The sequence below is a fragment of the Schistocerca serialis genome, chromosome 6 (genome assembly GCF_023864345.2).
Source record: "Schistocerca serialis cubense isolate TAMUIC-IGC-003099 chromosome 6, iqSchSeri2.2, whole genome shotgun sequence".
Classification (NCBI taxonomy): Eukaryota; Metazoa; Arthropoda; class Insecta; order Orthoptera; family Acrididae; genus Schistocerca; species Schistocerca serialis.
The window spans coordinates 334,548,887-334,566,678 of NC_064643.1; the positions used below are offsets into that span (position 1 = coordinate 334,548,887).

The window sequence follows — 17,792 nt, forward strand, 5'->3', positions numbered from 1 at the left end:
GATGATTCAAATACATCAACTGTCCCATGTGGTAGTACAACATGTATCACACGCCAAGGAATAATCATGTGCCGCTACCTGGATTTGTTTTGACAGGCAGTCTGCAGAATGCTTTCTTCCTGGTCAGGGATATGAGCAACTGTAGATCTGTGTCAATCCACATTTTGCAGAGCTATGGAGCCTATTCCAGCAATGCCACAATGAACAGCATATGATGTATTCTACCTGAGCACATGTTTTTATATAGCCACATATTTATTACCATTCATGTGACCTTACATTTGCCTACTCACAAAACGAATATCCTAACTCGGGTAGATGGAACATTCATCAGGTAGGTCAACTCTACTACACAGAGGAAACATTCAAGACAAACTAATCTCAAATGTATATGAATATCAAATTATATAAAAATGACTTCATGACAACATATCACCACTGACAGTACAATGACTTAATCAGGTGGAGTGACTTGCAATGAGATAATCACAAATGAATTTTAATTAGTGATTAAACACTTCTGTTGACTTTTACCTTTAATGTATTGACCTTAAGCTCCGATTACATTATGTGTAAAATGGAGGAGTTTTGGACATATGTCTATATGGTCTTTTTTATTTTGGTCTAATATGCCACAAATGTTTGTAAAGGTATTTGTGAAAAACACTGGAAATGTCAAATTCTTTAAGTCTCAGTTTTCTTTTTTTAATCTTTACAAAAGTAAAGAATCAGAAATGACCTGGCCAAAAGCACTTATTTTTGTTGATGTCAAACACCATTATTGCCGTAGCTCAGATGTTTTTCTATTTTACATTTTTAATTTACAGTATCACACTTTTTATTGGTATTTGAATAAAATATCCTTTTGAATATTTTATAACTATTCTGCAATTTTTTGATTTTTAATTTTAATTTTTTCTGTTGCATTTGATGGATGTGTCACAATGAGGGCATATTTACAAAACATTATGTTAAGAAGAAGACATCAATAATCACACTATACTATAAAGAGCCTACAAAATACAGCACAAGAAACAGGAGTTCACACATCATTTGAGAAGGCTGAGATCCACCTATAATCAGCCACATAACAGTAAATAACAGGAAAGTGAAACAATTTAAATAGCAGCTGAAATTTTAACATACAATTTGGATAAGAAACGTGCATGGCAAGTAATAACTAACAAAATGATAAAAAGCTCAAAAATTAACATGGTATACATACAATAAAAAATGTCTTAACAATCAAAATTAAATTAAAACATTACAAGGCGGTGGTTCAACCAGAGGTGACATAAGGAAGTCAAACTCTTTTAAAAGTTACCTAGAAAAACAGAACCAACAAAAATCCTAAAAGCTGAGAGAAGAATAGCTAGAATGTACATAAATTCAAAATATCAAAAAGATGGACAATGGTGGATAGTGCCAAATGAAGTGGTGTAGTTAGTTACTTGTTCCATTGATCAATCTCTCAGTGATGATTATGAGGAGGAAATGACAAGTGCATAAGAAATGCACACATGAATCAAAGTGGGGGGGGGGGGGGGTAGCTTAAAATTTTTTATTACCTACCCCATTCCCTTAAGTGGCACAAAATGCATATATTATACGTACAGATTTATTTATTTCTATTAAAGAATTCATCTGTGGTACAGAAGGAGATTTCCCAGGGAAATGATTTCAATTTATTTTTGAAACTATTACCGCTCTGTCTGTCTGACATTTTATTTCATCTTGTAATTTATTGAAAAGTTTTACAGCAGCATATTTTACCCCTTCCTGTGCCAAAGACAGGTTAAGTTGAGGATAGTTAAAGTCTTTCTTTCTTCTGGTATTATACGCATGAATGTCATTGTTGTTTTTAAACTGATCAGTATTGCTGAGAACAAATTTCATTACTGAACAAATGTACTGTGAGGCTGTTGTAAGAATTTCTAGCCTTTCAAACAGATGCCTACAAGATGTATGACTATGAGCCCCACATATTATTGTAACCACTTTCTTTTGAACAATGAATACTTTTTGCCTAAGTGTTGAACCAGCCCACAATATTATTCCATATGACATCAGAGAGTGGAAGTATGAAAAGTATGTTAGGTTATTAATTTCTATATCCTCAAAATTGGCAATTATTCTGATTGCGAAAGTTGCTGAACCTGGTCACTTGAGGAGACCCAAAATATGAATTTTTCAACAAAGAGTCTCATCTACATATACAGCCAAAAACTTAATATGCTCTACTCTGGCTATTGACTTCTGTTGACGTGTTATATTTGTTGAAGGAACTGTGCTCCTTGAGTAGATAATCAGATGTACTGCGTTTTTCAAAGTTCAGAGCAAGTCCATTCACGGAAAACCAATCAATAACTTTTCCAAATACATTATTTGTATCATTTTCTATTGGAGTTTCTTTTACTGGATTAATAATGATCGTATCATTGTCAGACAGTGTCAATTTAGCTTCTTGTTTCAGTTAAGAAGAGCGGTCATTCGTCATTCCTATACATCAAGAACAAAAGGGGGAACCAAGATCAAACCCTATGGAACACCTAATGTAATTTCACCCCAGTTAGATGAAGTGGGAAACTTTCTTAAATCAGTTAAACCACATAAAGAAACTTCTTGCTTCCTTATGTGTAGAAATGACTAACTACTCACATGCTGATCCATTTATACCATAGAATTGTAATTTCTCTAATGTAATTTCTCAACTGATTTGGGTAAGTCATAGAAAATTCCTACTCGTGACAGTTTACTATTTCTAGACTATTATGTGGGCAGTGCAACTGTATATTGTAGTCTCAGTGGAACAGCATTTTTGAAATCTGAAATGTGATTTACTAAGTATTCCATTACGGTCGAGATGGCTAATCACACTTGAGTACATTACTTTCTTGCGGATTTTTGAAAATGCTGTAATCAAGGATACTGGGAGGTAATTACTGACATCTATGGTGTCCCCTTTGTTTGTAGACAGGCTTGACAATGGCATATTTTAACCTGTCTGGGAAAATATCTTGAGTTAGTGATGCATTACATTTGTGACTCAGAACATCAGCTGTAACTGCCCCACATTGTTGTGATATCTTGTTAGAGATGTCATCTACTCAAACAGAACATTTATTTTTCAAAGATTTAATGATTTTGCTTCTTTCACAAGAGGTTGTTAGATGAAAATTAATCTAACTAAGATTTCTCAAAACTGACTAGGTTTTTCTAAAACGGACTCTTCCATGTACTGCTTGGCTTTTTCTTTTGAACTATTCTCACAATTTTTTTCACCTACACTTAAGAAATGGTTGTTAAGTACATTAGCTACTTGTGTACAGTTGGTTAAGATTGTCTCATTCTCTTTAATAGTACTACTACCTATCCCAGTGGTTACTTTTCCTGTCCCCCTTCTAACAACATTCCATACTGATTTGATTTTATTGCCCGAGTTGTTAATTTCATCTCTAATAAACATATTTCTTAATTTCCTGACAACTTTTCTCAGTATGTTACAATAATTTTTATAGTATAAAATTACTTCTATGTCTTCACTAATTTCTGCTGTCTCATGTAGTTGTCTTTTTCTTTCTGAAGATACTTCAATATCTGTAGTAATCCACCGTTTCTTTGAAAGCTGTTTGGTGTTACATTTAGTAATTTTTTTGGGTAACAATGTTCAAAAAGGGATACAAATTTATCAAGAAATATGTTGCATTTATCATTAGCATTTCGATCATTATGCACATCTCCCCAATTAACATTTCTTAAACTTCCTCTGAAGTGCTTTGGGCAACCTTACACTTTTGCTTAATGGTTTCTGAACTGTACACCCTGCTAAGTTTTGTAAGTTAATCAATTGTGCATCATGGTATGATAATCCAGCGCACTGTAAAAAAAAGAGAGAGAGAGAGAGAGAGAGAGAGAGAGAGAGAGAGAGAGAGAGAGATCTCTCTTCCTGGTCACATTATGAGGACACCAGAAACCTGATTACCCAAAAAAATTATAAAGAATTTTTGGGACACAAAGCAACAAGTACGATGGATAAAGGGCTCCAGGGAGAATATGAAAGAGCTAGAATTAATCCTGGGCAATTCACAAAACTAAACAGACTTTAATAAAACTGAAAAACATAAAAACAAGATTTAAACAAAAAATAGACAGATGGAAAATAATGAAGAGGTTATTTACAGCTGAGGGAATGACAAAAAAATCAGGAAGAATGAAGAGATACTGGGCAAATCAGAAAGAAAACCTACTGAAGAAGACGGCTAGAAATGATTGCCTGAAATAGTCCAACAAGGCTGTGAAAGTAGAAGATGACGAAAGAGATTTATCACAAATATATAATAATCACTTCTTAGATTAGAAGAATGGCATGGTCACTGCAAGCATTAAAGAAAGAGAATGCACACAAAAAGCAACACTGCAAGCATGCACAGGTAAATCACAAGAACTCTTCAGCCTGATAATTAAATTAAGAACCAATGTAATTAACTTCCTCAAAGCCATTAATTCTCACGGAATTGACAGTAGCTCAAGTAATGCACTGAAATCCTGGTCTTCACTTACATGCAACATATACAGTCGCATATGCAAATATACTGCTGTCATGGGATAGCAGATTGAAATATAAATAAAGAATATGTTGTCCGTTGTGGGCTGTACTATGCATTATTAAAATCATGCTATTAGCTAATTTTGGCCATGAGCCATTGTCAAGCCCATCCACTACACAAAGTATTAAATATTGTGTTCCTCACACTCTTTATGTTACAAACATAAAACCAAAAATCATATTCCATTTTATGTTAGCTAATAGCATGATTTTAATAAAGCACAATACAACCTATGACGGAAATGTATTCTTTTATTAAACATTAAGAGGTTGTCGATCCCAATGGAAGTAAAATCTTCAAGACTTAACTATGCTACTGGCAGACCATTTTACAAAAAAGATGGTAAGACAGGTAAAAATAATTACTGACCAATCTCTATCTCACTAATTACCATCTCTCAGGTATTTTACAAAATAATTACTGACCAATCTCAATCTCACTACTTACCATCTCTCAGGTATTTTAACAATATTATGTATGCAACCACCCAACATACCTCTTTCAAAATAAAATATTTAGTCTCATTTTGGATTTCAAAACTGTTTCTCGACAGAGCATGCTAATTTTCAGTTAATGGACCAGATTATAACAAATTTAAACAACAAAATATTGTCCACTGTGATGTGTCCAAAACATTTGATTGTGCTGTTCACAGTACTCTACTTGACAAGTTCAAACATTATAGTGTCAAAACTCTTGCTGCTGAACAATTTTCATCATATCTAGATGAAAGGGTGTAGTGTGTATCACTGAGAAATTTTGGGGTATACACAATGAATGGGCACCTTCTGATTGGTGAATAATCACTGCAAGTGTAACACAGGGATTAATATTGGGTCTTCTCTGTCCTTGTTATATAAAAATGATTTTCCACAAAACAGGGTGTCTATAAATTAGCTTTAAAACATAAGTTTAAGGTTCTGATGACTTTATAACTATACTAGATATCAACAAATGGTTTTCCACGTGTGACACAAAAACTCATTTTTTTATTATTATTTTTTTAACCTTCTAGGTGATGCAATTTTGATGCAAAATCAAACACGAAAACCTGAGAAAACGTGGAGTCCACAGCAGATCTGTATTTGGCCTGGTTCACACAGGTGAGGTCCGACACCAAAGTGCAACAAAATTTTCGAACATGGTATTGAACCATCCCAAGCAACTACTGGCAAATATCATTTATGGAAACAGTTTCCAGATAGGTGGATTGGACCAGATGTTCCAATTCCATGGCTGTCATGATCCCCTGACCTCACACCACTCTACTTCTTTCTGTGGGATTTTGTAAAGGATCTGGTGTACCGAACCAAGATTAGGGATCTACAAGACTTTAAGGCATGCATTCACAAGGCATTTGAACATGTCACTCGGGAGATCTTTAACAGTGCACTGAGAGACATGGAATTCCAACTATACATTAACCATGCCATTAAGGGTGCACACATTGATGTGTATGAATGAAGAAACAAAACTTTATGAGTTGTCATATGTTGAAAACCATTTGTTAATATCTAGCATAGTTTTAAAGGTATTAAAGCCTTATGCTGTATTCATGCACATCCTATATACCCAAGAAGCAGAAGTATCTCTCTTTGTTCAATATTCATGTATTTTGATGAAGCCTAATGGAGTAATCACCATACTGAAAAACGTAAGTAATATTTTGATGAAAATTACCAACCAGTTCCCTGGAAATGGATTGTAAATGAATTAAAATGAAAAACAGGTAAGCGCAATTCAGTGGTGCACAAGGCATGACCACACAATCAGAAAAAACAAGTTTGAGGATAATATAATAAATGGACCAGAATCCACTAAATTCTTAGGTGTTTATCTTGATAAGAACCTAAACTGGTAGTCACATGTTACCGGTCATCTTAAACATCTAGGCTCATCAACTTTTACATTATATATAATAGAAGACTTTGGAGCTAAAAATTTAAGAAAGTCAACATATTCTCCTTATATCGACTCACTAATATCTGGGGGAGGCGGAGGGGGTGAGTGATGCTAGTTCATCAAGGAGCAAGTGCTTGCTCCACAGGAGCCATGATAAAGATAGTATGTGATGTCCATCTAGAATCCCTTATTGACAGATCTTTACACAGTTGGGCATATAAAAACAGCCTCACGGATTTCTCTAATGAGGTTTGTTGTCAACAATCAATCAATGTTTCAAAATAACTGTTAAGACTCATAAATACAACACTAGAAGTTGAAATTATTTACACTATCTATCACTTGGCCTTGTTGTGGCACAGAAACAAATGAGGTATTTAGACATAAAAATGTTTGATCGTCTACCCAGTGACGTAAATCCTCTGGATCAATTTTAACGAAAAATGGCACACAAAAAACAAACTTCACAAGGATTGGCACTGTAGTATTTATAGCCTCTGATCTCCAATACTAGTGGAGATATGGCAACCACTTTTTTTAGCCCCTGCATATAGGCTTCCCTGTAAGACAGTCTTCTTGTGTAGTAGTAATAGTAGCATTATCAGTTTGTCTTATCGACTGGTTTCACTAACGCAGCCCATACATCACATGGAAAAAGGCTTCCCAGCCCTTGACGTGTAGGGTGCCTGCCATGACAGGTGTGTTGCAGTAGTGTCGCCTATTTTATCAATCTGTTACGCAGAGCTATTCATCCAGGTGTGCATTGCTGGTGAGACTTCGAGATGGATAGAGGAGCGGACAGACAGAGGGGAGGAGGAGGAGGAGGAGGAGGAGGAGGAGGAGATCGATGGAGAGAGGGCGGGGAGGAGGTGTAAGGTGATTGGGGCAGGAGGAGATGGATGGAGACTATTGACAGAGATCTGGAGGGAGAGGGAGTGTGCAGAGCGGAGGAGGGGGGGGGGGGGGGCAGGGGGGCAGGAACAAGGTGTGGGCAGACAGGGCAGCAGGGTCAAGGTGGGAAGACAGGGGATAAGTGTACTGGCAGAGAGATGGGAGAAGGAGATGGGCAGAAATTGGGGGAGGAGGAGGCACTGTGTGCAATGTATGTTTAACTAGTACACAGGTAAAGCCATGAGCAAAAGGCTCGTAGATGATAAAATTAAGTTCAAGCTGGAAACATACCTGATACATGCTTGAAAATGCTCCTACTCCACAGGAGAATTGTGGAATGTGTAGTTTATTTGAGTGTGGTGTTGGAGGGGGGGGGGGGGGGGGGTTGTAAAAAGGAGGACAGAGAGAGAGAGAGAGAGAGAGAGAGAGAGAGAGAGAGTCACTGTACAATTGTGAAACTGACTGACTCCATAGCATAGTGAGAAGTCGCTACTATGAACCATGAAACATGCAAATAACTAACTGACTGACCAATTGCCTCACCGCCTGCCTGATTAACTGATATACATATAATTTAGTGACACTGTTCTACAAGAAATTGCAATTAATTTCCCCCCCCCCCCCCCCCACAAATGCTTGCTTAGGCTACTGGCATGTAATCTACAGAAGAATCATCAAGATGTGATGCATGACAAAAAAGTGAAGAAGTCAAAAGGCATGGTCAGACATCAGTGTAACTTCATACACATCATTAGCACATATGTAAATGATTTGAGTTGCAATTCTCCATGAGAGGTTGAATGGCAAAAAGTGTGCATTGGTGTTATTTGTGTTTAGTGTTGCTAACAAGTCCATGTCAGTTGTTGAGTGATCACTGTGAAGGACATATATGCCATGTACTTGTGTGAGACAACATTTATCAGCACCTGACAGAGTTTGAAAGGGGTCTCATTATGTGCACCCATTTGGTCAGCCAGTTGAATCACGCAATATCCAGATACGTGAGGCATTCAGATGTGACAGTGACCTGATGTCGACAAGGTTCCGGTCAACCAAGTCTGACTATCTGAAGGGAGGATCACCATATTGTGCACGAATCATATTGTAATTCCTTTATATCTGCACCTGTCTTCTGAGAACAAGTAATGGACTCTCTACAATGTTCTACATCATCCCATACCATTGCTCTGAGACTAGCAACATCTGGACTACGGAATTTTCACCCCCAGGTATAGGCTGCCATTTACTCAGTTACACAAACTTATGCTATCGGAGTGGTGCTGTGACCAGGAATCATGGAATACGGATGAATGGTGTTTAGCGATGAACTGTGCTAACTTGTATGACTACTGTCAATGAATATGGCAGTGACATGGTGAGAGGTCCCATTTTTCAATGTTTTGGAGAGTCACAGTAATGTTACTCCTAGCATCATGGTACTGGGAGCCATTTGTTAGGATTTGTTGGTTGAGGTTTAAGAGACTAAAAAGGTAGGTCATCAGTCTCTCAATCCAAGTTATTTCAAAATTAGTGATGTCCACCAGGAATGTGTTCTAATGACAAAAGTACAGAGGAGCTATAAAATCAAGACAATGAAGGCAATACTAGTATTTATGGAGAAGTGTATGGGTCATGCAGGCATGAAGTCACAGTAGCCAAGGGGTCTCCCAGGACTTGACCAAGGAGACAGAGACCTCGCCCACATCCAACCACTGCCAGCCCACTGAACGTCACAGACAAATACAGAGCAAAGAATGCTTTGTAGAGCAGATTCAGAACATTAAAAATGAGAAGGCTGAAACACAATGGACATGAGTTGGTCAATTAAAAAAAAAAATTAAAAAAAAAAAACCGATATGAGAGAAGTAGACAAAGCAGCAGGTGGGTGTCCCTGGGGCTCTGTGCACAATGAGAGGTGTCACACCCACAGCTGTCCCACCCATGATCCATTACAGTCAAGGAATAAGGAGTGCCCACTATTCAATAGAGTACTACCCCTAAAAAGGTAAACAAAAGTAGCAGAAAAGGAGGCAAAGTGCATCTAACAGCAATTAAAACAGTAAAAGAGGGACGAAAGAGTTAACTGGTCGAGGACGAAAGGTCCCACAGACACAAGATGCAGTGAGGGATGATGCCCCAACCACAACCACCCTGAAGATAGGTTAAAACCTTACATCTGAGAATAAAAACCACTTTCATGAAGAAAGTGGAAAACCAGATCAAGTGTCCATGAATTGCCTGCTAATACTGGAGGCAAGGAATTCAGAACATAATGATTAGCACTGAGGGCCAGAAGGAAGGGGGGGGGGGGGGGGGGATATGAGCCAATGTCTGCAAGGCTTGTTACGTAACAAAAGCTATGAGTTTGCCTGGTATGACCAATGCAGAGGCAACATAGGATGGTTGATTCCTTCCAGGAGGAACGGAAGGAGCAGTGGCACGTAGCAGTAGTCCTTGATGGTGCAGAGATTGTTAGAGTCAGATGTAATTCCATCTTCAAGTGCAAAGAGGTCTTATTTGCACCGAAAAATCAGCACTTGGGATTGTCGAAGTGAGTGAGGGAGGGGGATTGCTTCTCTAGCAAAACGCTCTGCCACTTCATTCCCTGGAAAAATCTACATGACTTGTGACTCTGAGAAAGACAATCGAGCAGTCAGTATGACTGAATTCAGCAGGAAAGTGATGAATAGCAGAGACCACAGGGTAAAGAGTAATGTTGGTCAATGACCTGGAGATTGCCCACTGAGTCACTATGTATTAAAAATCAGTCAAGGAAGACCCATTTAAAAAACAGAGGGCTCTGTTTACAGCTATCAGCAGCACCATAAAAAACAATACATTTTCCTGGCAACGATTAGTGTTCCTGACTGGTAGGAGATGTGAAAACGTGTCTTGTCTTATCCACAGCTGTTATAGAACTATTTCTTTAAAAGTCAGTAGCATCTTAAAACTACAGAAGAACTGAATGTCTGGTTATCCTTGGGATATTTTTGTAAATGCTGAATGAAATATATGACTTGCCACTCCAGATTAGCTCCTAGCTTCTCATCTGTCTGGAGGGTAAGGTCTCTCTGGCAGATGACTCCTTGGACCATATTCACAGTTTTATGTGGAGCACTGGTCACTAGTATATCACCCACTCATTCATATGCCTCAAAAGCTGCAGGCTGTGCAGCAGTGGAGGCTTTAACCAATAACGATCCATTGCGGATTTTTCCCAGAGACGCAATTGCTTCAAATTTATTTTCAATGTGTTCCATAGAAAATAATGGTTTTGTCGCAGTAAAAGTATCTCCATCTGTTTGAGTATATATCATATACTGGATAAATTGTCTCATCCCTATCATTTGACTTGCTCCTCCTACCCACAAGGCAGCCAGAGTAGGGAAATCAGTAGTATTATAACTGCACACATTGAAATTTCTATACCTCCCTGATGAAATAGCCACGTCAGAATGGTCAATGTTTTGGTTTAATTTGGTACGCATCGTGTGCGACGCATCAGCCTTGATGCTACCAGCTCCAGTCAAGTGTTCTCCCCACAGGTGCCACGCAGTCACAGTAAAGAACATTTGGCACAAGAGACATTGCTGGGAGTCCTGATGCCCCAGGAAGACTCTTATCTCATCCGTGGCATGCACTGGGACCTAGCAGCTCAGGAACACCAGTGTGCATCTGTGGTGTTGGGGCCTCTACCAAAAGGATACATAAAGATCTCACCACATCAGATTGGCTACCATGTTGTCTTTCAAGCGTACGAGACTATGCAGGTACTATGTGCAGGTGATCTATAACACTGCATGCAGTAGGAATTATTTAAGGTGTTTTTCCACAGTCTGTCCACACTACATAAAAAATTAGAATAAAGGTCCATCCAGAAGAGGAACAAAAATTGCTTCAGCCCAAAGGTTATTTAAAATAAATGACATGCAGAACCTGGGGGATAGCCAGGTGAACATCAAAGGCTGCTACTGTGAGAAGTAAGCAAAAGAAGCATAGATAGTCTGAGATGAGAGACTGCAGCAATAGCTGGGGGTCCTGTGCTCACTGCGCATGTACATAACTGTCATGAGCCCCCTCAGGAGCCATAGGATGTGACTTCAGGTCATGACTGGTAGTGGATGAGGGAACTCCGATAGCACAACTGTATGTTACAACATAGCAAGCTGGGACCAGCTGCTACTGTTCCACTACTACTAATAATTATTTCTGTTGTACTGATTTTTAATTTACTCTTCTGCATAATGTATATGTAATATATGCTTGAATCTTTCAAAATGTTAATCACATGGCACTTTGTGTAAATTTATGCAAACTCATTATTCAGGCTGCAATTACTCACATGCTGATTACAATAGCACATTTAATTTTACTAGAAATCATTCTGATTAGAAGTTACTACTGCCTGAAAATCTTATTACAAAATGGAATACAGAATTTTGACTGAGAATCATTCAACGTGAACATGTCAACACATATCACTGGAGATCCATGACTCCAGACTTTACAATAACATGTTTTAATTTTACTGAAACTAAGTAATTTAAAATATAATTGGTACTGAAGTTTAGAAACACAAAACTACTATTGCCTTTTGTGCCATTATACCTGCTTAGTTATAAAGTTTGACACTATGCTTTTGATGCTGTAATTTTTCTGGACCTAATGACATCCTTCATTAATAAATTAAGAACTTGCATAAATTATAATAATTTTCAATATGACAACTGTATTTATAAATTAATAATTATCAGCACAGACATACAAAATAGTTCAGTGATCTTTTGTATTTTATTAACTCACTACATACTTTGTAAATCACATCTTTGTTGAGACATTTAGTTTACAAAATTAGTAAATTCAAACATACAGGTTCTTCAGACAAATATGTAGTTTCACAAACCCAAAAGCATTCATACACAAGTCCTTAAATAGCACACTCAACCCAAAAATCTTTAGTCCGTGCCAGATCAATACATGACATCAATACAAAGAATGATCATAATTTCTTGCACTGAAATTTAATCTTATGATATTCTGTTAGCTTAATGTGCAACAAACACACCGTAATAGTTTCAATGTTGAGACACCTGGTTCCCGCCTATGAGAGGCAGGCAAGGTCAGATGTGTTCAGTATCGCCTATTGCTGCATTGGAGGTAACACGTGAGGAACAATATGTGGCTTTGAAATTCTGCTTTCATCTCAACAAATCTTCAGCTCAGATGTGTTCAGTATCGCCTATTGCTGCAATGGAGGTAACACGTGAGGAACAATATGTGGCTTTGAAATTCTGCTTTCATCTCAACAAATCTTCAGCTGAGTCTTTTCTTCCCTACAGCACAGCTCGAAGATGGTTTAAAATGTTTAAAGAAGGGAGACAATCAATTTCAAAGGGAAGTGGACACAGTGCTCCAGTTATTGCTCTAACGGAAGAAAACATCAACACTGCTGCTGTCATCGTGAGAGAGGATCAATGAATTACCTTAAGAACACTTTCTGAAATACTGAACATTTCATTGGGTGCCACCCACACATTGGTGACAAAAAAATTACATGTGACACGTGTTTGTGCGCGATGGGTTCCACAACTGTTGGTTCCCAAACAAAAGAACATTCACGTGCTGATCTGCACGCAGTTGAAGCTGATATTAGAGGAAGATCCAGAGTTTCTTTCAAATGTAATCACTGCTGATGAAACTTGGCTACATCATTTTGATCCTGAGAGGAAACAGCAAAGCTCAGTTTGGAAATCTCCATCACCAACCCCCAAAAAAGCAAAAGTGGTTGCTTCTGCTGGGAAAGTTATGGCCATCTCATTTTTGATATTCATGGAATGGTTTATCAGCCTGTTGTACCTGCACACACGTCAGTAACTGGACAATACTACAGGGATGTCCTGAAAACATTGCAAGTCCATATCATGCACAAAAGACCACATTTCCGTGAACCAGGCTGGATGCTGCACCACAATAATGCGCGGCCACATATTGCCACTGTTGTTATTGAAATCTTGCAAAAATCAATGTGAAGTGCATCCCTCACCCTCCCTATAGCCCAGATTTAGCCTCATGTGACTTTTTTCTATTTCCTAACAAGAAGAAACGCATTCGTGAGAGGCATTATCAGTCATCAGAAGCAGTGGTGAAGGCTGCGGAGCCAATTTTGAATGAAGGAAAAGGGTTTCCAGCATGTATTTGAAGACTGGCAGAAACGCTGGGACAAGTGCATCGATTCATGGGAGACTAATTTGAAAAGGACCATCAAAGTTGTGAGGATGAGTAAAGGTATGTTGTAAAATAAAATAAAAAATTATGATCATTCTTTATTGAACAGCCCTCGTAGAAACATCATGAATCTGATTCATTCTGTCAATAAATTCCTTGTTCTGTTGGAAATTGGTACCACGATACAGCTGTAGGAGCGGTTCTGGTCACGTTTGTGTTCATTTCTATAAGTGATCAGAAAGTTTATTGTATTCAATGACCGCGTAATTGAAAGCCAATTTTGATGTTAAACTGTGAGACTTCATATGTGAAAGTGCACTTTAGGTAATTTGCCACTGTCATACAGATTAACAGGCTGTTGGAAGAGCCTGCCTGAGATAAACATTTTATTTGAGGGCCAAAACTGGTCTTCATGTTGCTAATAGTCAAAATAAATGTGAACAAAGTCACATTAATTACAAGTTGTGTGGTATATGTTATTGGAATATTTTCCATAAAACTTGTATTACAGCAAACCAATGAACTTTCCTTATTGACACACCAAGTGCAGAATAGGACTCACAGATAAGTAACCTTTCAATGTCATGGACACCTTGCATCATAAAAGTGTAACCTCTCATGCAACAGTATCGTGGTACCAGTTCTCAACAGGGAATGCTCATCCACACATGGCACGTGTCTCAATGAACTGCCTGTGTGATGTTGAGGTACTCCCATGGTTAGCAAGATCCCCAGAACTGTCTCTGACAAAATATGCAGCATCAGTCAGGATGTCAACTTTGCCCCAATGTCAGTGTTCTGGATATCGAGAACCAATTTTAACAACTGCGGTCCAACCTGCCTCAGGAGAGGATGCAACAGCTATATTACATGTTCCCCAGCATAATCAGTTCATGCACCCAGGCCAGAAAGGGTGCAGTCTCATACTGATAAGTGGGCTCCACTGCTAAGTTCTTTGTAAATTTGGTTCAATTTTGTTATTACTGAAACACCATCACATACAATCTCTACCTATGAAATTTCAATTTATTTCCTCCTCACCTTCTGCATGTCTCCATTTTTTGTCAGATAGTGTATTAAATATTACAGAATAAGCTAAAATTTAAGGTACAACATGTCTGAAGAGCAAAGATGTGTTTGCATGCATAGTTTAACTGTCACTATGGTAGAGTCTGAGACATGGTTACGTTATATTCACTACCCCAGCATAAAAATAAACCAACATTTTAACAAAATACACTTTGTTGCTACAAACACACACATACTAACACACTTACAGCTGCAGATGCACTAAAACTGAACTTTTAACTACCTTTAACTTATGCAGCAGCATTTTAATCACTAAAATATAACATTTAGGTGCACTTACAAATTGTAGTGATATTTTCAGTGTTAATGTTGCAAACAGTCTGCTCAAAAAGAGCTGCTGTGATAATCTACTTTTGCTGGTGCGATCAACATTTACTACAGGGTACTTAGTAGATCCGTATTATGCCATTTCTTTAGATTTTATCAGTAATGTTTCGGTAAGCTTACCTGTCCAGAATGCAGGACACCAGTAGGCTCTCAACTTCACTTGCATCAATATTCAGCTCTTTAGAGATAAAAGGGATGTGAATTCGTGTGTATGGTGTGATGAGCTTAATAAGTACTTGTGTTCTTATATTCCGCAACAGATCTGGAACCAAAAATTACAATAACAAATTGCTGAAATTGTGAGGGGAAATCATCATCATCATCATCATCATCATCATCACAAACAGTATGCTCCACACACACACACACACACACACACACACACACACACACACACACACACACACACACACACACACACACACATATATACACTCCTGGAAATGGAAAAAAGAACACATTGACACCGGTGTGTCAGACCCACCATACTTGCTCCGGACACTGCGAGAGGGCTGTACAAGCAATGATCACACGCACGGCACAGCGGACACACCAGGAACCGCGGTGTCGGCCGTCGAATGGCGCTAGCTGCGCAGCATTTGTGCACCGCCGCCGTCAGTGTCAGCCAGTTTGCCGTGGCATACGGAGCTCCATCGCAGTCTTTAACACTGGTAGCATGCCGCGACAGCGTGGACGTGAACCGTATGTGCAGTTGACGGACTTTGAGCGAGGGCGTATAGCGGGCATGCGGGAGGCCGGGTGGACGTACCGCCGAATTGCTCAACACGTGGGGCGTGAGGTCTCCACAGTACATCAATGTTGTCGCCAGTGGTCGGCGGAAGATGCACGTGCCCGTCGACCTGGGACCGGACCGCAGCGACGCACGGATGCACGCCAAGACCGTAGGATCCTACGCAGTGCCGTAGGGGACCGCACCGCCACTTCCCAGCAAATTAGGGACACTGTTGCTCCTGGGGTATCGGCGAGGACCATTCGCAACAGTCTCCATGAAGCTGGGCTACGGTCCCGCACACCGTTAGGCCGTCTTCCGCTCACGCCCCAACATCGTGCAGCCCGCCTCCAGTGGTGTCGCGACAGGTTTGAATGGAGGGACGAATGGAGACGTGTCGTCTTCAGCGATGAGAGTCGCTTCTGCCTTGGTGCCAATGATGGTCGTATGCGTGTTTGGCGCCGTGCAGGTGAGCGCCACAATCAGGACTGCATACGACCGAGGCACACAGGGCCAACACCCGGCATCATGGTGTGGGGAGCGATCTCCTACACTGGCCGTACACGGTACATCCAAACCGTCATCGAACCCATCGTTCTACCATTCCTAGACCGGCAAGGGAACTTGCTGTTCCAACAGGACAATGCACGTCCGCATGTATCCCGTGCTACCCAACATGCTCTAGAAGGTGTAAGTCAGCTACCCTGGCCAGCAAGATCTCCGGATCTGTCCCCCATTGAGCATGTTTGGGACTGGATGAAGCGTCGTCTCACGCGGTCTGCACGTCCAGCACGAACGCTGGTCCAACTGAGGCGCCAGGTGGAAATGGCATGGCAAGCCGTTCCACAGGACTACATCCAGCATCTCTACGATCGTCTCCATGGGAGAATAGCAGCCTGCATTGCTGCGAAAGGTGGATATACACTGTACTAGTGCCGACATTGTGCATGCTCTGTTGCCTGTGTCTATGTGCCTGTGGTTCTGTCAGTGTGATCATGTGATGTATCTGACCCCAGGAATGTGTCAATAAAGTTTCCCCTTCCTGGGACAATGAATTCACGGTGTTCTTATTTCAATTTCCAGGAGTGTATATATTTTGCAGTTAAGTTTCATTTATCAATTCTTATCTTCTACTTGAGCTACAGGTTACTCATTGGCTGGATGATTAAAGGGACCAAACTACCAGGTAATCAGCATTTTTCCTCAGACAAACACATCTAAATGACTGTAGATCAGAGATAACCTACCACAGAAAAGCCAGGGGAATAGAATACAAAGGTCTATGAAACACCAACAAAGGTGAGATAAAGGACAAACACAAAAAAAGGAGACAGACGAAGAAAGGCAGACGAGTTGCCCCATCTAGTGAGCAGCCAGAAGCTCCCAAAAGCAATGTGCAATGAGGGGACATACATCCCTCAGCCCCTACCACTTACCACAGGTACTCCACTCAAAAATTTCCTGCAAAAGATTAGCAACATGGATGGGTCAAAAAATGCACAGAGAGACAAAAGATGAACAAGTCTGATGGATCATGTGAGAGGGGGGAAGAAGAGTACAAGAGCAGGTAAGGTGATGACCAGGTTGGACCACCAAGCCCAGATAGCCACAGCCCAGTCTGGGCAGAAGAGGCAACAGTATTCTGCCAACCCCTCAATGGGCCAATAAGGTTAAATGCATTTCCTTAAAGAGAGAGGTAAAAGCTTACTTCACAAATAAAACGTAAAACTAAGCCAGCTGTTGAGGCATCATGTCCTAAGACCAGGGGTATCGAGTCAGGGAGATTAAGAGAGGGTCGCAGGGTGGATAGGTTGGAACAATCCAGCAGAATGTGGACCACTGGCAAACAGGAAGCACAACGACAGTGGGGTGGGTCCTTGCAACAGAGGAGGTGACTTATGAGTCGGCCAATTATGGTTGATGAGGAGCCGGCAAAGGACATTACAGTCCTTGTAAGATGCGTGCGTGGATGACTTCCAAGATTCATAGTCTCCTTTATCACCCGTAGTTTGTTTGGTGAA

At 39.9% G+C, this 17,792-nt stretch overlaps 1 protein-coding gene across 1 annotated transcript in view; it reads right to left on the minus strand.

Annotated features, from left to right (window-relative positions):
* Positions 1-17,792, minus strand: part of LOC126483655 (COP9 signalosome complex subunit 2) — a 96,772-nt gene that overhangs the window by 6,253 nt on the left and 72,727 nt on the right. The window contains exon 8 of the mRNA XM_050106717.1: positions 15,162-15,303. Within this exon, the coding sequence (XP_049962674.1) occupies positions 15,162-15,303 (142 nt within the window). The remainder of the gene's footprint in view (positions 1-15,161; positions 15,304-17,792) is intronic.